At 45.7% G+C, this 23487-nt stretch overlaps 1 protein-coding gene across 3 annotated transcripts in view; it reads left to right on the plus strand.

The window, feature by feature from the left end:
• Positions 1-6462: 6462 nt before the first annotated feature.
• The window catches only part of LOC114766515 (transcription factor Maf-like), a 76118-nt gene continuing 59093 nt past the window's right edge, over positions 6463-23487 (plus strand). Inside the window, exons 1-3 of one of the 3 annotated variants that reach the window (XR_003742820.1) lie at positions 6463-7503; positions 12973-13023; positions 13878-13942. Coding sequence is in view for 2 of the 3 variants with exons in the window: in XM_028957295.1 (XP_028813128.1) it covers positions 6533-7503; positions 13878-13905 (999 nt within the window). In the remaining variant the exon portion in view is untranslated. The remainder of the gene's footprint in view (positions 7504-12972; positions 13024-13877; positions 13943-23487) is intronic. The other 2 variants (XM_028957295.1, XM_028957294.1) reach the window with 2 other exon arrangements.

Below are 23487 nucleotides of genomic sequence, written 5' to 3' on the forward strand. Positions count from 1 at the left end.
AGATTCCATATATCGTGTATAATATAGGCGTTTTATTCATACTCTTCATATTGTCATAGCAGCTTTTGCAGCATGTTCTAAAGAAATTTAAATCTGCCTGAAATATCATTCAGATTATTGCACCATAATATCTTATAATTTTTTTTTAGGTTTTTCTTTTTTAAGAATGATGGGACTTTGTGACTGATACAAGGGCCATGATCCATAAGGAATGCTCGGCCACTGTGAACACATAATGGATTATGAATTTAGCTGCTCTGCCAGAAAAACATGGTAATTATGTACAAAAATGTTTTGCAGACAACATGAGAGAGATGATTTCTCTTTATTCTTAAGATTGGAACCTTCCAGTCTCTAACAAGGAGCAGCTCTTTATGTTGTGTACACATGTATAAGTCTTAATGCGTCCAGGTGCATTGTACACAAGCCGTACCATCACGGCCTGCAGAGGCATCCACTTTTTGCTCTAAATGGCTGAGTTGTAAGGACTTTGTGGCATGAGGGATGCGTATGGAATATGTGTGATGAATGCCGGGTCGGATGTAATGAGACTGCATTAAAGTCCAGATGGCGGAGGGAGAGTATTAAGGCAGAAACAAAGGGAAAACACTGTTCAATTACTGCACTTTGTTTCCATGGAGTGAAAGCTTATTATCGTAATATGATTTTTTTTTATTCCCTTCATAAAGCACAACACAGATAGCTAACCACATTTATGTCCGACCTTATAATACCTTTTTATATTCCTTTCAATTCCATTACAAAAAGATACAATGCTTTCTGTGAAAAAGAAAAAGAGAAACATTTCAGTTTCTTCACAGTAATTAAATGTTTCTCGAATGAGCTCATTGAAGTCGTCATGTTCATTTGGCCTAAGCCCATGATTTAACATACCACATTAAATGGGGAATCTAAATGACTATTAATCTAGCCACCCATTGGGAGAGGGCAATGAATGATGATGTTCATAATCCCAGTAATGGTGGATTTTCTTTAGATTAGGATCTTTATTATGGCAGTGAGGACCAAGTGTGCAGAAAAAAGCAGATGCAATAATGAGCCAAACAAACATTGGCACCGGTACAAACTTAATAAACCCACTCACATTCAAAAACAACTCACTTTCTTTCACTTTCAAACCCATTAATAATAATAAACCAGAGATGGTGGAAAGTAAGTGAGTTGCCTTATAGCATTTATTAGAATGTAAATTGCTAAAGTTTACAGTAAAACACAATTAGACTGCTTGTGCTGTCTGCATTCATGAATGTTCATGAATTCTGAACACTGCTGGTCACATGACGCAGGAGGATGAAATTTGTGATAAATAATCCCATGTCCATATGCCGAACATGCCGGATATGCATTGTCGGCTGTATGCAAGCCCGGCTGTGAAGCGACTTTGCATCGGCTGCTTGTAAGGTGTGGAGGGACAGATGGACCTCAGTAACCCAGACTTGTCACAACTTCCATTTACATTTACATTTACATTTACATTTACGGCATTTGGCAGACGCCCTTATCCAGAGCGACTTACAACGTGCTTAAGTTACCATCGATGGAGAGATCAATTCCGGTTCACTAGGACCCCAACTATGAATACAATCTCTTTATTCACTCTGTTGTAGATTCTGTACACAGAGTTCGACAACAAGAAAATTACAATTTAATCTAAATATTCTTTAAAGAGGAAGGTCTTGAGCTGTCGTTTGAAGGTGCTCAGTGACTGAGCTGTTCTGACCTCGAGGGGAAGTTCATTCCACCACCGAGAGGCCAAGACGGAGAAGAGTCTAGATGAATGTTTTCCTTTTACCTTCAGAGATGGAGGGACCAGGCGAGCAGTACTGGAGGCTCGGAGTATACGAGGTGCAGTGTGAGGTGTAATAAGGGCTGTGAGGTAGGATGGTGCTACTCCATGTTTGGCTTTGTATCTACCCCATCTACCCGATCAGTGAATGTGCCAAAGGGAAGAGTTCTTGAAAAACAGTATTTAAAATCAACTCATGAAATAAAATGAACAAAAAAAAAAAGGAAAACTAATGTTTAAAACTAATAGCAACACCACTTTCCTGTGAAAACCTCAATTCATTATGGTTGAGGAACATTGTAATGGATGGAATAATTAGGTGTATGTAGGTTTACTTTACATCATGCAGTATGCCTGCGACAGGGGGCTATTTTTAAAAAACAAATTCATCAATATTCTCAGGAGGTGAGCTGAGGATTGTCTCATTAACAATAGCCGGGCTGGGCCTAATGCATATGGGCTAACGTGGAGGATCTCGAGACAGGAAGAGGAAGTAGCTGCACCACACGCCCCGTGCTCAGCTCTCTAGGAGGATCCCGCCAGTGGCGCGGTAGAAACACTCTGCGCCTCTCTGTGAAACTGAAGAGTGGCCCCAGTAAAGGTTTTTACATGCAACAAATGTTGTTTTTTTTTTATTATTAGATCCCTAAAAAAAAAAAAAAAAGATGTTTGCACGCTCGAATCGGAGTAGTGGAACGCCGGGCACTAACAACTGCCCTAGTAAGTGTTGGGAGGCAGTGTTTGGTGCAGAGAGCTCTAATGCTCTTATTACCGGTTATCATCTCAGAGGGAACGCTTTCATCCCAGCCCTTTTGGTGGGGGGTGCGTGTCCTCTGCGCCCTTGTTAAATGTAATTGAAGTAAACAATAGTAGTATAAATGGTTGAGTCCACCAGCGGTAGCTCAGCAAATGAAAAGTTGCGAGAGGGGCTGAATGAAGTGCATACAGTACTATTAACCATCGTTAACCCGCTGATGCATCGTGCACATTAACCCCTGAGAACCGGAGTCCCATAAATCCAGCTTTACAAGAAATAAACACGGCCACGCCGCTGCTGCTCCTGCTGATGCCACATTCACAGTAGAACGCGGCAGGATTCTGAAGTTTCACAGGAATTTTAGGGGAAATAAGGTCTGACAATTCCAAAGATATGTCTTATTATACATTAGAACATTTTATTAATATGTTCTTATGAATATTAATTGTATGCCTTTGAGCACACAAATTATTCATTTTACGGTTTTGTTTTATGGCTTAATTATAAGGTTCTTCTTGTAATTGTTCACATGCTTGTGTATCCCTGTTATTAGCAAAAGAATCATGTAAACGCACACCTACGTAAATGAATGTAAAAAGTGTACACACTTTGTTAAAATGCCAGTAATTTCAAAACGTTTCCTGCCTTTAACATGACTGATAAACTGTGCAACTCAGGTGAAAAAAAGTGCTTGTTTGCATAAATGTGCCCTTAAACTAATACTTTGTTAAAAACCCTTTTGATTTAATGGCAGAATTCAGTCTTCCTATAAAAATTCTTCCAAAACTGTCAGATTGCGAGGTCACCGCACGCATTTCCTATTGGACTTGGGTCTGGGCTCTGGCAAGGGCCATTACAAATCTCTCATTTTCTTTTGTTGTTCTGGATGCATGCTTAGGGTCATTGGGGTGTTGAAAGGTGACATTCCTTCTGCTTTCTAACAGATGCCTGAAGGTTTTGGGCCAAAAGTGACTGGCGTTTGGAGCTGTTCACAATTCCCTCCACCTCGTCTAAAACCCAAATTCCAGCATGATACTGCCACCGCCATGCTTCACAGTGGGCGTGGTGTTCTTTTTGGTGACGCGAAGTGTTGTTTTCAACAGACCGTAGTACATGTTTTTGACGTAGTATTGCTCATTTTAGCTGGGTCTGGATGTTTTTCGTCACTTGCACTCTTGCTAACCTACACCATAATCCAAACATGTACAACACAACCAGTTTTTGCCAGAAATTCAGTGTTGCTGTAGGTCCCTTGACAGCCTCCATAGCCAGTTTTCGTCTTGTCAGTTTTGGTGGGACATTCCAGGTTCTGACATTGTCACCGTTCTGTATTATCTGTCCTCACTGTGTTCCATGCTATGTCCAGTTTTTCTACCGAGCTTCTGACTGATACCTTCCAACAGTGCTGTGTAAACTCTGCGAAATCTCAGGCAACTGAACAAATCTCAGAACATTTTACCGGGAGATTTTACTGTAGGTCTCATTAAAGGTGGGGAATCTTGATTCCCGATTAATGAAATTATTTTATATCCACTGTACACTGTCATGCCCAAGTTAAGCTGTATGTAAAACAAACGATTAAGGCACCTTGTCACTGCAGCCTGTGTGTGGTTTAAAACCCTTTGTGTGATGTGAAAACTTTCCATGTGCTGACAGAGCCTCCTTCTTCATTCCGAATGCTTCCCTGTGATCCAGTCAGATGGGACTTATCTCCAATATTTATTTAGAGTGTCTGAAAGGCCTCCGAAGGCCTTTGTTCGCCGCTCTAATTAATAAAATAACATGTTTATTCTCCCACTTTCGGTCCCAAAGACGTCGTCGAGACCAAGAGAATATTTACTCGCCCCGGCGCTCTGGGGATTCGTTTTATTTATTATTGTTTTTATTATATATATGGTTTTTTTTTTTTTTTTTTTTACTTTGGCGCTGCCGGCTTTGTACTTTTTCCCTGCGTGACATTTCCACAGAGAGCACGGCGATATTTCAACATCTCCGCTGAGGATTGCCCCCCTTCATGTGACGGTGCCGTGGGTGAGATGCGCGCAGTTTCTTCACCTACCGACGCTCCCAAACACGCGCATATTTACCACGCCTTCCACGAACATTTCACACGTTTACAGACAAGCATTATTCCGGCAAGGCTGGAAATATGCACGTAAACACGGAAAAAACACTGCAGACTTTTACAGAAATTATGGGAAACTTTGATGTTAATAATTGTAGACATTTTTGAGCGTTTTACACATAAATTCTTATAACAAAAATCACTAGACTTAGGACAGGCTGTGTGGTCGTGTCGTAAATACAGACATACTTGACGCAACGAATAGAGGAAAAACGTTTTGTACAATTGAGAGAGTAAAAAGAAAGACACGCATGTTGCAAGACGTGCCTTGAGGTTGCCAGACCCCGTGACAGAATCAAGCCGTGAAGTCTGCAAATACAAACACCGACACAGAACGACCACGTGTGTTATTACTTGTGTCGCGTGTTTGAATAGGTTTTGAGTTGAGATGTTGTGTGCGTGCTTAGCAAAACATGGATTTATTTCGGCTTTTATGTTTGGGTATGCCGCATAGTAAAATAAACAACGTATTTGTGGGTTAACATGCAACTTGACAAAAGTATCGATCCACAGACTGTCTTTTTAATTTAACTAAAAGAAAAATGCAACTCACGTCTGTAAGCGTTTATAGGCCACATTATGGAAACCTCCCTCAAGCGTGCACATATCGAGCGAACTTGGCAACACAGCCGCGCGACTTTGGGCTGAAAAAATGCCGCCCTTGGTCGAAAGGTGGCACTGTTGAGTTTATAATGTCACCCCGTTGTGTCGGGACGGGGAAATTTACACGTCGAAACTCGCACTTGTCGCGGCCGACTCAAAAATCAAATAACAACCCAAAAAAAGAAAACCCAACTATCATTATAGTATATTCTACTGTGCAAAGAAACAAACGCGATAGTTATTTATCTTTGTATTATGCTCAAAGCGACACTACAACAAATATGCACTAAAAATCCAATGTTTAACGTACGTATTCCAGTAGGTTATAGCATATTACACCAAAATAAATGACAATGATGTGAGCTACGTGTAAAAAAGGGATGGAAAATGCATTTAATTTGAAGGCACTGTCTGTAAGGTTCTGTTCCTTTGTTGCTTTCTTTCTGTCTTTCTTTCTGACGTGGAGGATATATTATAACTGTGGGACGAGATCGCAACGTTACCGGTTAAAAAAAAAACAAAAAACACGCGAATCCCGCGTCGTGTGCGTGGAAAAAGTTCTGGTTCCGCCGCCGCCGTATGCTAATGAGCTGCCCGAACGCGTCGCGCCCATTGGCTGCGAGTCCGAGTCAATTTCCCATTTCAAGCCTGACGTCAGGGCGCCTATAAAACTCAGCAAATGCTTTTTAAACTCATCTGCCGGGTGATCCTTTAAAATACTCCCGACAAAAAGACGATCTTCCTTTGCTCTTTTTCTTTGCCACACGTGAACCTCTGTCTTTTTTTCCTTCTTCTTCTTCTTCATCTTCTTCATCTTCTTACGCGGCTGTTGTACAAAAAAAAAGCGAAGGTGTTAAATGTTTTCAAATTCAGAGAACGCGAGAGAGACGGAGAGCGATAGGGGAAAAAAACCAACCCACCGGCCACTAGATTAATTTAAAAGAATAAAACAAATCGCGCCGCAGCCGCCGCCGCCGAGAGTCGCGGGTGGGGAGAGAGGGAGAGAGAGTGAGAGAGCGAGAGGAAAGAGAGAAGAAAAAAAAAGAGAAAAAAAACCCGCCTCGGTTGTTGTGTTTTTTTTTTTTTTTTCCTTCGTTTTTTTTTTTTCCTCGTTTTTTTTTTTTTTTTTTTTTTTTTGAAGAAAATAAATAAAGAAATCAAGCTGGCTCACGCTGTCTCAAACGCGACCGGTCTGACAGCTGCTCTTCACCCCCTTTGGAGGACTGTCAACAGCAAGAGGATGGCATCAGAACTGGCAATGAGCAACTCCGACCTGCCCACCAGTCCCCTGGCCATGGAATATGTTAATGACTTCGATCTGATGAAGTTTGAAGTGAAAAAGGAGCCGGTGGAGCCCGATCGCAGCATCAGCCAGTGCAGCCGCCTGATCGCCGGGGGATCCCTGTCTTCCACCCCGATGAGCACGCCTTGCAGCTCGGTTCCGCCTTCCCCCAGCTTCTCGGCGCCCAGCCCGGGCTCCGGGAGCGAGCAGAAGGCGCACCTGGAGGATTTCTACTGGATGACCGGCTACCAGCAGCAGCTGAACCCGGAGGCTTTGGGCTTCAGCCCCGAGGACGCGGTGGAGGCGCTGATCAACAGCAGTCACCAGCTCCAGTCCTTCGACGGCTATGCTAGAGGGCAGCAGTTCGCCGGCGCGGCCGGGGCGGGAGGCGCCATGGCCGGGGAGGAGATGGGATCGGCCGCGGCGGTGGTGTCGGCGGTCATCGCGGCCGCGGCGGCTCAGAACGGCGGCCCCCACCACCACCACCACCACCACCACCACCACAACGGGGGCCACCACCCGGCGCCCGGCATCCCCGCCAACGGCGGCCCGGGGGGCGGCCACCCGCACATGCACCTGGACGACCGCTTCTCGGACGAGCAGCTGGTCACCATGTCCGTGCGGGAGCTGAACCGGCAGCTGCGCGGGGTGAGCAAGGAAGAGGTGATCCGGCTCAAGCAGAAGCGACGGACCCTGAAAAACCGGGGCTATGCCCAGTCGTGCCGGTACAAGCGCGTCCAGCAGCGGCACCTGCTCGAGGGCGAGAAGACCCAGCTGATCCAGCAGGTGGACCACCTCAAGCAGGAGATCTCCAGGCTGGTCCGGGAGAGGGACGCCTACAAGGAGAAGTACGAGAAGCTGGTCAGCAGCGGCTTCCGAGAAAACGGCTCCGGCAGCGACAACAACCCGTCGTCCCCGGAGTTTTTCATGTGAGTGAAAGAGGGGAAAAAACTCGCCCACGTGTCCGTTCCTGCCGGCCAGAGGGGGTTTCGTTCATTAAGTCTCTTCTGGTCACTCGCTTAAAGGAGAAAAAAAAACTTTTAAAATAACTTTTCTTTTGGTTTTGGTAAAAAAAAAAAAAAACACGGTAATAAATCGCCCCAAAGTTACGATGTCGCTTACAATCAGACCTCCTCTTTTTTTTTCTTTTTATGCATTAACAACACAATCATATATATATTTTTTAATCTACATAGAAATACTTTTTTTTTTTTTTTTTTTACAATTTTATAGGAATAAAACCCCCAGTTTTCCCGCGTTTTTATTTGTCGTACGTGTCAGTGTGCGCAACGTTCGCATCTTTTATCGGTGCAGGACGCTGGGATCGACCGGCCGGACGCCGGCATTTAACTTCTGAAATATTCATGTCCGATCGCGCCTCATGTTCCATGTACATGTAAATACACGCAGAAAGAAAGAAAAGAGACTTATCTATAAATATATATTTATTTGGCACTGTCCACCCATGCATGCTGGCCATGTGCGGGTTATCCTCCCTTTTCATTCATTTCATGTCTTTTCTTTTTCATTTATACGAACTTGGTTTTAATGGGGGGCTTCGCCTGTGGCTCCGACTGTCTCTGGGACTTTTTTTTCATTTTTGTTAAAAAAAAAATGAAGCACTGAAATGATTGCTGATTGTGGGATTGTCGAGCCCCCTCTTGTCTCTGTTGATGATGGTGAATGTCTGGGCGTGTACAGGTCCGCCACGGGTCGGGGTGGGGAGGTGTTGGGGTCTCATGGGGTCTCCTGTGCTGTGCGTAATGGCCCACGCGTCACGATGACCCGTGCAAATTGGCTTTTTTTTTTTTTTTTTAACTTATTTCCATTTTTGTTTTTCAAGGCTGTTTGTATGATTTCATATGTACAATGTGAACTTGCGCAGTTCCGCAGCATGTGCCAGAAACTTGAATCCCCTTCCATGTGGACATGTCCCTTGACGCGGTATATGTTTTAAAAGCAACGTATTATGAGAGTAAGGAAGTGTCTTTTGTCCCGAGGCGCTGCTCTCCACGCAGATTCCGGAGGAACTGAATGCTGTCAATTAAAATGTCACCGGAATGTCACCAGGTATTTTAGACCAGACGACTGGCTGTCACGCCGCGACTGCCTGTACCATACAAAACAAGTGAACAAATTGGAGCGACCTTAATAGTTGTTAAATAAATTTCTAAACACTTCAACGAAACTGTCCTGTTCTCCCTATTTTTCTGGGTAAAATAAAATAATAATAGAGTCGCATGTCTCGGGGACCGCGGCTCGCCCTTTTCATGACACGAGTTCATGACAAAGACGGCACTTGTTGCCGCTATACGGTCTTTGTTCTCCATGACGTCATGACGCAAGGCGAGGAGGGGGGGGGCACGTCCCACACGTTCATTCCCTGTTCGTTTAAAGTTTTTAAAGCGTTTATAACCGATTCATTGTCGCGTCGTATAAATACAATGTAAAGGTAAGCATTTTGCACGCCGAGTTAAAGAAAACTAGTAAATTATCCTAATGGTTATCATATTTAACCACACACACACACACACACACACACACACGCCGCGCATTACAGCTTACCTCTGCGCCAGCACCTGTGCACAAATGCACGTTTAAGGTAAACCAAATCATGAACTTTGGATTAATTTGATTATTATTTTTTTCCCCCAGACCGGTTCAGGGTCCAAGAGCGCGACGTTCATCTTTTTTTATACGCGTTTGGTTATTATTATAATTTTTTTTTGCTGTCGTCGCCCCTCTTTTAGTCGCGCTGGCTAGAAGGACATTTTCCGTCAAAAGACGCGCTGCGCACATGAAAAGGTGGACGAGCGAATGTGACCTGTTTCCTCACAACGTTGTGGTCAACTGGCCAGCCTCACCATAAAGAGCCATTATGTGTGTGTGTGTGTGTGTATGTGTGTGTGTGTATATATATAAAATTATATTTCCTGGTGAAGGACTCCAACGTGCGATAAGCTGTAACCCCTCTTTCCAAATTGGGAAAGATGACCCCGCAGCCTGTGCTTGAAGGCCAAGCTTCGTCCGGGGGCCTAGTCTGGGCCCTCAAACCCACGTTCGTGGCAAAAGGGGCCTAAAAGTGCGGCCGCGCGGATGTGTGCGAACTTGGAACGTTGGCAGAGTTGCAGATAGATGCGCTGTAGGCGCGTAATTCGGCGGGGTTTCTCGCTTTCGAACGGTTTCCTTTAGCGCGGGCGAGCGGCGTGGTGGCACTGACCTTTCCAAAATATCATAACGTCAGATCTGCACGGAAGGCGGCGATTCAGTAACGTCAGACCCGGGAGACGTCTGTTGTTCTTTAATTCATTCTAATTTATCCTACTCGTCTTCTCGGTGCGGCATCTGTGCGTCTTTGTTCCGCACGCACGCACCTCCTGACCCCCTGACCTCCGAGCGTATCTCCAGCCCCTTCATCGTACGCGTTGGCCGGGGGCCGGTCACCGAGGCTCTGAGAACGGGCGCCGGAGCAGGTGACGGCACGACGGCTTTGCCGCACTAGATTGCGATCCCCCTCCCCGAGCGGCGGCGTGCCCGGCGCGTCCGCGGCGCGGCCTGTTCGGGGGGAGGCGGGGCCTCTACCTCCGAGGAAAATGAAATGATTGTCCGCGTGATTAATAGTGGGGAACAGACCTTGTTTCGGCTCCTTTAAAATGATAAATTATTGCCGATTCACCGCAGCTGGGGGAAACACCGGCTCTTGGTGGGCCGGCGTGCTGTAATTTATGGCTTCGCTATCTGATTAGGTCAATATGGCACGCTGCTTAATTACATGTGCGTTATAACCCAGAACTACAGTTGCCGACTCCCCTGACTGTGAGACCCCGGTAAGGGGTGTAACCAGGCCTACCTGTACGGTAAAATACTGTTATAATAAAAGACGAGGCTTGCCGATGTGTTCGCGATTGGTAAATGTAGTTTTTTTTTTTAACTCGTCATCGGTCGGAGTGCTGACGGCTGTCTGCCGATGGAGGTGTGCGGCTCGCCTTCATGACCCGCGTTTAGATCGGGGCGCCGCGTGCGTCTTCAATATGCAAATCAGCCAGGAAGGTTTTTTTTTTCGCATTTCACAATGCGCGCGTTTTGCATGCATGGGCCGAGGCACTCCGGCGGCGTGCAAAGCCACAGCGATATTGTATTCAACATAATTTAATAATCTCCGCGGTATCGACACCACATGCGCTCTAATCATTGGCCTCATCTTTCACGATTAGGTTATTACAGATAATGTAGTTGTCTTCTGTCACAATATTGGGCTTTCGTATTGGAGGTCAACAATGGGGAAATCACACTAAGACTTATGCATATCGACATCTAAGTCATCTACATACATTACAGGCTAATATCTTTAATTAGATCTGACTGCAGCTATGCTTAGGGGCCGTGGCACTGGAAAATGGTCGTTTCTTTCGGGGGGGTGGGGGGGGTGGGGGGGTTGGCATCAGAAGTGCTCGGTTCTAAGCACACACTGTGTGCTGACACATGTGTTCTATGTGTGTGCGTGTTGTTTTATGTACTACCTGCCGCTCTACAGTTGTACATTTATCTGCATGAGGCACATTGTCAGACCCGGCCTAATAACTCATTAATCCTGAACAAAGTGTCGTAGTGAGAGTCGGCAATACTGGCTGTACAGTGTTTACTTTCTTAATACTTTTATCTTAATACCTTTTTCTTCTTTCCTGTATTCTTAAAAAAAAACTATATATATATATATATATATATATATTATACATATGTATTTGTTTTCCATAAAACACTGTTTCACCAACGCTCTATTCAATTCATGTGCTTTTTTTAAAATAAATGAATAGATAAACATATATTTACGTGCACACACACACACACACACACACACACACACACACACACACACACACACACACACACACACACACATATATATATATATATATATATATATATATATATAATAAAGCATATTAATTTAATAGATTGCTGGTGAAAGAGCATTGTATTGAAGGGGTTCATTCTTATAAAGTAATATAAGATATAATATATAATGTTATTATATTATACACCATATTATAGTGTTGTAGAAAGTAGAAATTCCATGTTTTTAACTTTTAACTAACAGTTTTTGTAATGTTTCTGTCTTGGGGTATCTTTGCATGCAGCTAGTCTTTAGAGGAGAAGCCCATTATGATACCCATGTTAACCCAATGATGCAGTCAATACTTCACAGGCCACGTCACCACGACGATTGGGCCAGGGCGGGGGGGGGAGGGACGGGCTCAGCATCTCCCAGGGAAATGGTCTGGGTTCCCTCCGTTTGGCTCTCATCTGCATCCCACAGATAAACATTTACATTTAAAGTGATTTAAATCAGGCTGGTTTATGTTCCTCCTGTAGCCGTCTATCACGACCCCCCCCCCACCGTAACACCCACCCCCGCCCCCAACGCCTCGTTCTGAGTCCCAGAAGCCCCACCCCTCCCCCCGCCTCCGTAAAACTGACTTATGTGGCATTTATTTGAAAAGCTAATAATTTAACATTTTTTCCCCTTCTCTCTCGCCACGTACACCTTACATGGGGGGTGAGTGGAGTGGGAGGTGGGAATACAAGACTTCCAGACTGAATATGGAAAAGGGTGAAATTCATTAAAAAATGTATTGAACCAAAATCAAAATGGAAAAAAAAATCTGTTAATAACACATTCTCACATACAAACACACACGCACATTATTGTTATTAATGCTCCCTGTAATACACATCACTTCCTGTGTCGAAAACACTTTCTGGTTTAGACTTCATCGTGGACAGAAGAAGGTCTTATAAGGCCCCTTAAATTTAGCATGTCACCCGACCGGTTGTCCTTCTGATAACGGCAGGGATTTGGAACAACAGCCTTTTAAACTGGGTACATTTATACCTGTTTACCAGGCTATCGCTGTGAATGAGGAACTGTCCCCCCAGCACCCCGCCTGGTAAAATGAGGTCCTTTCCGAAACGCGGCGCCGGTGCGCATCTCAGGGTTGGACCCACGCCCAGTCGGTGTTGTACCTGCATCTTAATGAAGCCGGCAAGGTGATTTACCCCCTCCGTACGGCCCACCCCCGGTATTTAACATCAGCCGCAGTCGTGCAGTCACAGGGCTTCTGTCTCCCTCTTCCCCCTCCCAGTCTCACTGTCGCTTTCTCTTTCCACGCTCCTTCCTTCCTTCCTTCCTTCCTTCCTTCCTTCTCATCAGCGGCCCAGCGCCTCCTCGTACCCCCCCCCCCCCCCCCCCCCCCCCCAACACCCCCTCCCTTCCCCGTCATCCAGTCAAAGAGACATTGATCTACCAGTCAGGCAAGGTGACCTGCTACAGTATGACGCTCCCAAAGTCTTTTCTTTTCTCTCTTCTCTCTCCCTTCCCCTTCCTCTTGTACCTACAGTGCGAAGGGCCTTGACCCCACGCGGCGAAGTCACGTGCTCCGCCGGTGACGGTGCGTCGAGGGGAATATGTAAACTCGCCCTTGGGGAGGTGGGGGGAGGGAGGGGTGGGTCTGCCTGTCTCCGCCGTATCGATAACTTTCCTGAAGACTGAGCCGCAGTGCACTGTTTGCTTCTCATGCTGATGAACAACTAATCCGACGGTGCTGTGTTTATGTGTTTATGTGTGTGTGTGTGTGTGTGTGTGTGTGATCTTCACTGTGCCAAATCTGATCTGTTGCATTAGAAAAAAACCTGCCGCTTGTCCTGTGGTGCTGTGAGTGAGAGCGTGTGTGTGCTGGGTCATTCTCCGGGCCGGGCGGGGTCCGGTCAGCCCAGATTCGAGCTTCTCTCTCTCTCTCTTTCTTCACTATCTGGTGAACAGTGTATACCGAGCGGCAGGAGATACGAAAAGTTTCAAAACGTTTAATCCGACCTCACAGTGTGCTTCACGTACTAATCTGTGATGTGTGTATGTCGGGGGTGGCTGGCATGCCAGAGTGTGTGCTTGAGTGAGTGTGTGTGTGTGTGTGTGTGTTTGGGAATATGCATGTGAGTGACCAGATGTCGCGAACACTTTTTGATCAAATCTAGAAATATATTTGTATCAGTGTCAGCAGTGTTTTTTAAGAATAATTAGCCATATAAAGAATTCATTTTAAATAAATGAGTGGTGAATTCTTTCGGTCGTATTTTTTTAATTGTTACAGTTGTGTTTGCCTTTGTTGCATTTTGAAATGCCTTGCATTTTTACCCCTGCCTGTGTGTGTGTGTGTGTGTGTAGGACGGCCACTGACCACTGCTTGCGTGTGTTTTTAACAGCATGTGCCTGCGTATTGATCGTTCCTCTCTTTATTTGTCCTGTCAGGTCGTCCCGAAAATTTCTACACCTGTAATAGAGACGTTCCAGCCCTTTGACCCCAAAAGTCTGAGGTAGGGTCCATTTTTTCTTCTGGCGTAAGAAAAAACCTGGATATCAGATTTAAGTTTATCTTTTTAGTGGTAATTTTATTTAGAAGAGTTTTCAAATGCAGTTTATCTGTGACGAATTTGGTGAATTTAAAAAGCACCGGGGTTCATTTCAAATCCATTTCAAATTTCATGTTGTGGCCTGTCAGAAACGTGTCTTTATATAAATTTATTTAAAATACTTGTTTGTTTTTTTTAACCCAATGTTGAACACCGGGTTCCGGTAATTAAATGCATGCAAAGGCATTAGTGTAAAAAAATTAAACACTTTCACACATCACAGTAGACTGAATGTGGTTTGGCTGGTGAATTCTGGCGCTGATGCCAGGGCGCTGCACTGACAGTTAGACAGCGGGACAGACAGGTAGGTGGGCAGGCGGGCAGGGGCGCTGGAGGCAGGTGGAGGGGATCGAAGGGCTGGCTGTAGTTAATGGAAGTGGTCAATGCGGGGGGACGGGGACGGTGACAGTAGCAGCTGCAGCCTGTGAAACTCGACTCGCCCCACAGGCTGAACGGGGCCGTCTCTATCAGGCCTGATAACACACACACACACACACACACACACACACACACTCTCACAAGCCGCTTGTCATACACAGCTGCACGTGTGTTCAGTACTCAGTAGATGAATAATGCACCTACTGTCTGCTCGAGTGTGTGTGCCATCGGTGCTTCGTGTACAATATGTCCGATTTGTGCGTTGTCTACTTTCTCTATAATACATGCGGTGTGTGTTGCGTAAAGGTGCGTATGCATGTTTGCATGGGTCGGGTTTTAGTGCGCGCTGTGTGTGTTTTTACATGTTTGCTGCTGGTTTATGTCGGCACGTTTATTTGTGTTTTGCAGCTTTGTGTGTGTGTGTGTGTGTGTGTGTGTTTTGCGTTGTTTTGCGTGAACACAAGATGAATATGATATGACAAAAGCTGGTCCGCTCGACTCCGGTGCCTGCACAGTCCAGCGCTTTTTCCCCCTGTCCCCAACTTAAGGGCACTTTGGCGAGGCTAGTCGGAGAGGACGTAGGGGTACTTTTAAAACGCGCCTGGAGGACACGGCCCCTCCATCCCCTGGCTTCTCTCCGCCTTGTCTCCGGCCAGGCGAGGTGGTGCCGAGGAGGCTGTCTGGCTGAGGGTCAGATTATTTTAGGCCCGACAGGGGAAGGACGCGGCGTGGCGAGGCAGGCTGCTGCTGCTGCTGCTGCACCGGCGGTGCTGGCGGGGAGGAAGGGGGCCGGACTGAAACCTCATCGCCGCGCCATGCAGCTTGGGCCGGGTGGGGGCCGCTGCCAGTCCACCCGCAAGGCACCTGCCCACAAACTTGTGAATTCTAGACCTTTTTGAAAAAGGGAAGTGATTGTCATTGTGAGACACTGCAGCACAGCGCACGGTGACTCAACGAAAAGTTTAACGCATTTAACACACCACCCTTGGAACCTTGACCAAGGCCGTTCGGGATTCCAATTGCGGGTCTGCTAGACCAACCACTGCACCGAGGCTGTTGTGATGTTCTACAGCGAGACATGCGTGTTCAGTACAAACATCACTCTTGAAACATCACTCTTTTTTTAATTATTTCCAAGACCTAATAAAATTGCTTTAAAAAGGATGCAGTGAGCCGTGAATCTGCTGTTATGAAGGCAGTGGACAGTTCTGATTACACTTCATTACACATTACACTTCATAAGCCAGTCATGTCTGGTCTGAACTTTCTCTTGATTGAGGTGGACATAGTTGCATGTTGTTACTTCTGGCCCACACGGAGGAAGTCAGGTAGTAGTGACTGTTCCTAAACGTTACACACAGCAGCTTTTTGCAAATTGGACATTTGTCTTCTCAAGTTATAACTGCTGGTGAAGGCAAGGTGCTGAAAGGGTGCAAGTATAGGGTGGTAGTAGCCTAGTGGGTAACACACTCGCCTATGAACCAGAAGACCCGGGTTCGAATCCCACTTACTACCATTGTGTCCCTGAGCAAGACACTTAACCCTAAGTTGCTCCAGGGAGACTGTCCCTGTAACTACTGATTGTAAGTCGCTCTGGATAAGGGCGTCTGATAAATGCTGTAAATGTAAATGTAAATGTATAAGAACGACAATCACAACATGGCAGTCTGGACATTGGACAATAAGTAAGGGTTGTGGGGCCAGAGAGCGTAGAAGAAAAATACGAAACGAGGATGAGGCAGGTTGGCCGAGTGATGCACATTACATCACAAGTTAGGTATAATAAATAGAATAATACCTAGTGGGTAACACACTCGCCTATGAACCAGAAGACCCAGGTCCAAACCCCACTTACTACCATTGTGTCCCACAGCAAGACACTTAACCCTAAGTGTCTCTGTGGGGGGGGGCTGTCCCTGTAACTACTGATTGTAAGTCGCTCTGGATAAGGGCGTCTGATAAATGCTGTAAATGTAAATGAAAGTGGAGTTTGAGGAAGAGTAACGGTCAGTTTCTCGCGCTCGGTCCGCCGCATCGCCGGTGTTGGGTATCTGTGCTACTCAGGAGTGTAAAGGGATACGGGTCTTTCGCATACTTGGTGTTCGCCTGTAACAAACGTGCCCTCTAGGCCGTGTCGCAAAACACGTTCATACGGGGAGCCAAGGTGCCTGTGCAGGTGCGCAATGGCGGCAACGCGCGGAAGCGCATGTGCGTAGGATTCCATGCACTGCTCGAGAGCAACGAGGCATAATAAGACACCAAAGTCATGCAGAAGGTGGGCTATATTTAGCAGCGGGGGTCTGAAGGCGCTATGAGGTTAAAAATATTAGTGTCCATTCGGATGACCCTGTAAATTATACGCGACGATGGGCCACAGAGGCCGAAGTTACTGCTTTCAGTGGAGCCAGGATCCTGTGACAGGCATCTGGGTTCCAGCATGACAAGTAAAATTGTATAAAATCTTCTGTAATGCATTTTTTTTTTTTTTTTACAATATAAAGTCATTTTAATCATTCTAATTCGATGTGCAAGCTAGATTTTATATTTCAAAATAATAATAAAAAAAAATGGTATTAATATATGTATATATGTTTTTTTTTTTTTTTTTTGTATTTTGCTAATTAGTAACATATCAAAGCTTTATTCTTTTTTCTACCAAAACACCTTGCTGGGCACCCCGAGGCTTTTCCTGTTGCTCAGGGCCTGCCCTGGCAAATCCGTCTTTCTTTCGCCCCCCTCCGGTCTTTCCCCCGAACGCCGGCATGCCAGCATTATTAGCATGTGTCTAATTAAACTGTATCTTAATGCCGGGTATTACGTTGGAGTCAACACAGCTTAGCGCAGAACCAATATTAACATCTTCATTCCCTGCGTCTCGCTCTCTCTCTCTCTCTCTCTCTCTCTCTCTCTCTCGCTGTGCCGGCAAATATTTGACTCCAAAAGAGGCGCGAAGGGTTTTGGGAAAATCGGCGCGACCTCTGCCTCGGCGGCGGCCTGCCACCCGAGGTAAAGAAGTATAGGGTTTCTGCGCGAGCGTGCTGCTTGTTCGCAATGCGCAGGCTTTCCGAGAATAGAGCGGGATGAGCGCAGGACGTGGGACCACCCGCCCGTCTCGGCCGGTTTCCGTGCCAGAGGGGTCCCTGCGTACGTTTCTGCGCTGCCGGGCAGCCCTTTGCTCTGTTTCATGGCCAGAACACCGAGAGCTTCGGAAAAAGTCGCCGGTTGCACACGTGCATGCGCTCCCGTTTGTTTTTGAGAGCTGGCGCGCCGCATAGGACCGGAAAAAGGGGAACGCTCTATTTTCTCCATGCGTTGACAAATGCCTGTGGCCTGGGCGCGGTGCGCATGTGCAGCGCACACACACACACACACACACACACACACACGGATGATACATGAAGATGCGCATCAGGACTCTCTCTCTTTCCCGCCCATTCAGAGTGCTGTGCCGTGCGGTAAAGGCAGTGTAAATACAGGTGAGAACAGCGCCCCGGGTACACCGGAGACTTCCAGGCGCGGGCCGCTGCCGCGGTCAGTTCATCTGCGTCTGCCGGCGGCGGGGATGGATGGGTCTGGGACAGCCGCGGCATCCATACCGCCTCCGCCCCCATCCCTCCCGCTCATCCTGACACGCCGCGCAGCCAAAGCTGGGCTTTAATGGCACATATTTCCTGGGCCCCGCGCTGAGGCGGGAAGCCTCTTCTCCTTGTTAGCTTGATAAATAACATTGCCTCTCGGAAAGTGCTGAATTTTAGCTTTCCACGTCTATTTTCTGCCGGCTGACATTAATTCCGAGCGCCCTGCAGGAGCTAACTACCAGAGAGAAAGAAATGAGCCGACAGATATATGAATAAGGCGGCCGGCGGTTGGTCTCCGGCCATTACCCGGAGTCCCTGCTCGCGGTGTCACGCTCGCGTCTCGCGTGGACATCCGGTCAGGAAGACTTTGTTCGTTTGTGCCATTGACGTTTTCACGTCCGACACTAAATAGACGTCAGATGCCATCGCACCAAGGCTGAGCACCAACAGTGAACAAGACTTTAGCGAGCATCAGTTATTAGGCCGTGCCTTAAAGCTTTTGTTAAGCTGCAGACGAATTCTATTTTTCTTATTCATTATTAGCTTGCTTGTTGTAATCGATCATTTTTCAGATGGCCGTATTGAGGTGTATTAATGGTATTTGAGATGAATTCGAGGGACTGACGAGGTTTGGGGCAAACGCTGCTGTGACCTGGCCGCCACCGGTGAAAGCAGGTCAGAGACGTGATGCTGCTCCACAGGGGCGGTCGAGTTGCTGGCTCGACTCTAGACTCTGCTGTGACAACAAGAAAGGTTGAAAAGAGAGAGAGAGAGCGAGAGAGAAAAAATAAAATAGTGAAAAAAACTAAGATTTTGGGAGAAGGACACGTATCAGGTCAGAGGCTAAAAGGGCACCACCAACTGAGGCCTGCTTCACACACACACACACACACACACAGACTAACACCTATCTTGAGAAACAGCCTGTGTTTTCAGTCGGTAGTACAATCTAAAACCGGGACGTTATACGTTATACTCCACCACTCACACCTGGTCTGACTGTTACTTACGATCCACGGTTACTTTTTTAAGTGAAGTGATTGTCACATGTGATACACAGCAGCACAGCACACGGTGAACACAGTGAAATTTGTCCTCTGCATTTATCCCATCACCCTGAGTGAGCAGTGGGCAGCCATTACAGGCGCCCGGGGAGCAGTGTGTGGGGACGGTGCTTTGCTCAGTGGCACCTCAGTGGCACCTTGGCGGATCGGGATTCGAACCGGTAACCTTCTGGTTACGGGGCCGCTTCCTTAACCGCTAGGCCGCCACTGCCCCGTACTATCCTGCATGTTGCTGTATATATTTACCGGCACGTAATGATGGTCCCTGCTTGTCTCTGTAGACTCATTTCCTATTGGTGTTTGAAAGACACCGTGCTATATACATATATGATAGATATATTTTTACCTTAATCTTTTTGGCCTGTTCATGATATCCTGAAAGAATAAAACTTGAATTATTAAATGCTCCCCTCGTTCTCCCCCGCACTGGACTGTGTAGGGGGCACTTTTATTTTTTTTTCTTCGTTTTTCACAAGAATCACGGTCAGCATAAATTAATATAAATAAATAAATAAATGATGTGCTTTCATTTCAACCGTCCCTAAATAGATCGTATTTTCTATGGGCCAAATTCTTTAAAGAAATGCTACATACGGGGGGAAAAAGCGGATGTCAGTGGTCTAATCTAGAGGCGATTTTTATATGTTTACTGAAGCCTCCCACGTCACTACTTGGTACAGGAGCCTGTTTTTGCTGCACCGACAACTCTTTAAGTGTTTAGGACTCTGGTGTGTGATTTTTGGACCATTCCTAATCCAACTAAAGTCCACCAGTTTATTTATGGGAATGAGAGCACAGATGCACCATAGGCCAAAGATTTGTACAAGAATCTTTTAACAGGCTTTTTTTTTTCTCATCAGACTGAAGCTGTATCTCTTGCTGAATGTACTTTTTTTTCATCTGTTGTACAACTGAACAGCAGTGCTAACGTACGGCGCGGGGCTTTGCAACCCAGATTCAAGACGGTATCTCGGCCACATCTGACCTCAAATCATATTGCCTTTGCACGGCATGTATGACACCAGCCTTAAGCACGGTGGCAGTTTTCAATACCCACCTTGAAAGACTGTGAAAAGTATGATGCTGACTACATGAGTTCTATTCGGAGAGGCTTAGCGGAGTCCAGCCGCCGGTGGAGAGGAGAGGAGTGAAAGGTCGGCTCCCCGTCAATCCGGAACGGAGCTGACCTCTGCATCGCTCTGTATCGCTTTCCTCAGAAAGTCAGCATTTGCGCAGGATTAGGTACACACACACTTAGCGGCGGCTGTTTATTTTCCTGATTAAAATTTCACGACAGGAAGGGCAGAAGGCAGATTTGTCAAAAGTGTTTTAGGTGCGTTGCGTCCGCCCCCCCCCGCTGGTGTTATGTGTCATTATTTGCAGAGGCGGGGTAATCTCTGGTCAGCAGGTCAGCCACGAGCCTTTGCCGGGTGCAGGGTGAGGTACGATGGTCACGGTCACGGCCATGCTGCTGCTACAGGGCCCCGCGTCACCACTGCAGTCGCCTTGCGCAATTAGGATCAGCAGCTAAAATGCCATTTGCCTGAGAGCGCGGTGTCATGTGACTTTGAGAGGGTGTGTATGGCTGTGGCATGTGGCGTATAAGTTTCACATTCACATGGCTAATTATCTCTGGAGAGGAACAAGACATTTTCTGCACTTCCCTGATTGAAATGCATTAATGTTATTATTAGCACTGTCAAAAATGCAGTGAATTTATAAATATGTAGCACATTAAAATACATTTTAGCCAGAGACAGATGGTGAGGGGGCTCTACAGCCGATTCAGATGTGTGGCGCATTTACGCACTTCCGGTGTCCGTGATTTAGCGTTTTATTTGAATTATTATTTGAATCAGCACTTAGGTGGAAATTTAAAAAAGTATACATTGCCTGACTGAAAGATATGAGATAATAAAAGTAATTAGCACTAAGTTTTCTAAATTTTATTTCCATTTTATTTACTGTTATAGTCTGCTGGGGTTTTTATTTTAAAATAAATAAATAAAAGACCAGATCATCTCCCCATCACTCCCTGTCTGAGCCTCTTTCCCACACTATTATAGTTTTAAATATGCAAAATGTGTGATAAATTTGTTAATTTTAACTGATTGACAGCCTTGATTATTTTTTATTATTTTTGATAAATAATTTATACTCTTCCTGCTGAAAGAAGAACATTGTTTAATTGCCCTCAATCCAACCAGAGCCTTTAGTGCTGCTGTTGGGTGAATGGATAAAAGTCTGAAGGGTTGCTTCAGGAGAATCGTCTTCTCCCTGCTTTTCATTGGAGCGAAGGACTTGAAGAATTTGATGTGTGTGTAAGTGTGTGTGTTTGTGTGTGTGTGATCGTCATGCTCGGTGCTGAAGGAAACATGGTGCCTCAACCGGAGCAGAAGAGATTCTCCTAAACTGTCTCTGATATCCGAGCCCTTGATCAGGGGAGTGAAGGGGGGAGTGAGAGAGAATCAGAGATGCCTTTCCTTCCCCCACACAGTTCTGTAGGCAAGATTAACAAACACACACAAAACCTCCTCACTCGTACAGACACCTTTGCAGTCAATTTCATTTGGAGGACCATAGTAATAACTATGTAATGTGTGTATTATAACCAAGACTATTTAAATGTTCAGGATATTTGTTCCTATTCAAATCAGTCAACACATGCCTCTTGCAGAGGGATAAATATTATTTCTGTGTGTGTGTGAACATGTTGCTCATTTACGATGTTAAAAACAACACAGTATTTTTAAAAAATCACAAAAGCCATTATTATTAAATATTGGAGGTTTTGTGGCTGATGCATTGATTGTATTGTAATCTCAATGCCTCCTGGAGTTGATCATTTCAGCACAGGTCTAACTCGGCTTTTACCCACTTCTGACTCCAAGAAGCCTCCAAAAGGCACATATGCCGGTAATTACCATCTGTAAGCACAAACAGATGTCTGATATCACACCCAGCCCACGGGCAGAGCTCTTTATTGTTATTACTGTAGGCCGTAGTCATACCAGTTAATTCAGATTTATTGAAAATGCCGCGCCGTTGCGTATTAGGAGCTGCTAGCCGTGCCTAATTGTGTGACTGGGTACATTCGAAGCATTGTACACACTAGGTCCTTACGGCCTTAATCATCGGTGTCAGGCCTCCTGCTAAACGACTTTGCTTTATGTTCATCATCATAAGCAGCTTTGTGACATTTGTGATCAGTAACATTGTGAAAAAAGTGATACACATTGTGATACACAGCATAGCACAGCACACGGTGCACAAAATTAAATGTGTCTTCTGCATTTAACACATCACCTTAGTGAGCAGTGGGCGGCCATGAAAGGCGCCCGGGGACAAGTGTGTGGGGAAGGTACCTTAATCAAGGGGACCTCAGTGGCACCTTGATGGTTCAGGATTTGAACCTTTTTGCACAGATTTTCACTTTATGTTCACTTTACACATTTGCACACCTTCACCCTGTTACACTTATTTTGCAATTGGTTCACTTGTATTTGCAATATTGAGGTCTATAGCAGTCGCAAAAGCATTTCACTGCATATCATACCGTGTATGAATGTGTACTTAACAAATTACATTTTTATTTGGAGTTCAGTTACGAGTCCTTGTTTTTACCCACTAGGCCACCACTGCCACACTACCCCACATGAGAGAAGGAAAAACACCCAACATAGGAAGACTTTCAGGGCTGCTGGGAAACTATATCCATAGTCTGGTTTAAGGAGAAGCCAAGAGTGTAGCCTAGGGTGGTAGTAGCCAAGGTGGTAGTAACCTAGTGGGTAACACATTCGTCTAAGAACCAGTAGACCCAGGTTCAAATCACAATATTGTGCTCCTGAGCAAGAAACTTAACCCTAATTTGCTCCAGGGGGGGACTGTCCCTGTAACTACTGCTTGGAAGTCGGGGGGTTAGACCATCAGCAGGGCTCTACACTTACTTTTTGCACTGGTTGCACTGGTTGCACTGGTGTGTCTAACTTTTTAAAAATGTATTTCCCTAACAAACCACCCCCCTACACAAAGGTTAGGTGCACCAAATTTTTGATGGCACTGCATTTAACAACGCAGTTTTACAGATTCAGTTCTGGTGTGGTTAACGTAAAGTTCTTTATTGGAAGCACAATTGTACAAGAAAGGTAAAAGTGCAATTTAAAAACTGAAATTTAAACAGGTGATTAGCGCAAAAATGGATTAGCGTGAAAATGGATGCTGAGGCAGTGAAACAAAGGCCTTTTGGTTGCCGATTACATTTTGGTTGCATTGGCAACGACAAAGTCTGAGTTAAAAACTGCAAAAAACTTTGACCATTAAAAATTGAGTTAAAAGGTGTTTAAATGTGAAGCATGTTGAAACAGTCATGTTGGTTGGGCGTTGGATTGGGTTCGGGCTTTTAAAAAGCTGAACCTGTCAGGATTTACTT

Source organism: Denticeps clupeoides, chromosome 17 (genome assembly GCF_900700375.1).
Source record: "Denticeps clupeoides chromosome 17, fDenClu1.1, whole genome shotgun sequence".
NCBI lineage: Eukaryota > Metazoa > Chordata > Actinopteri > Clupeiformes > Denticipitidae > Denticeps > Denticeps clupeoides.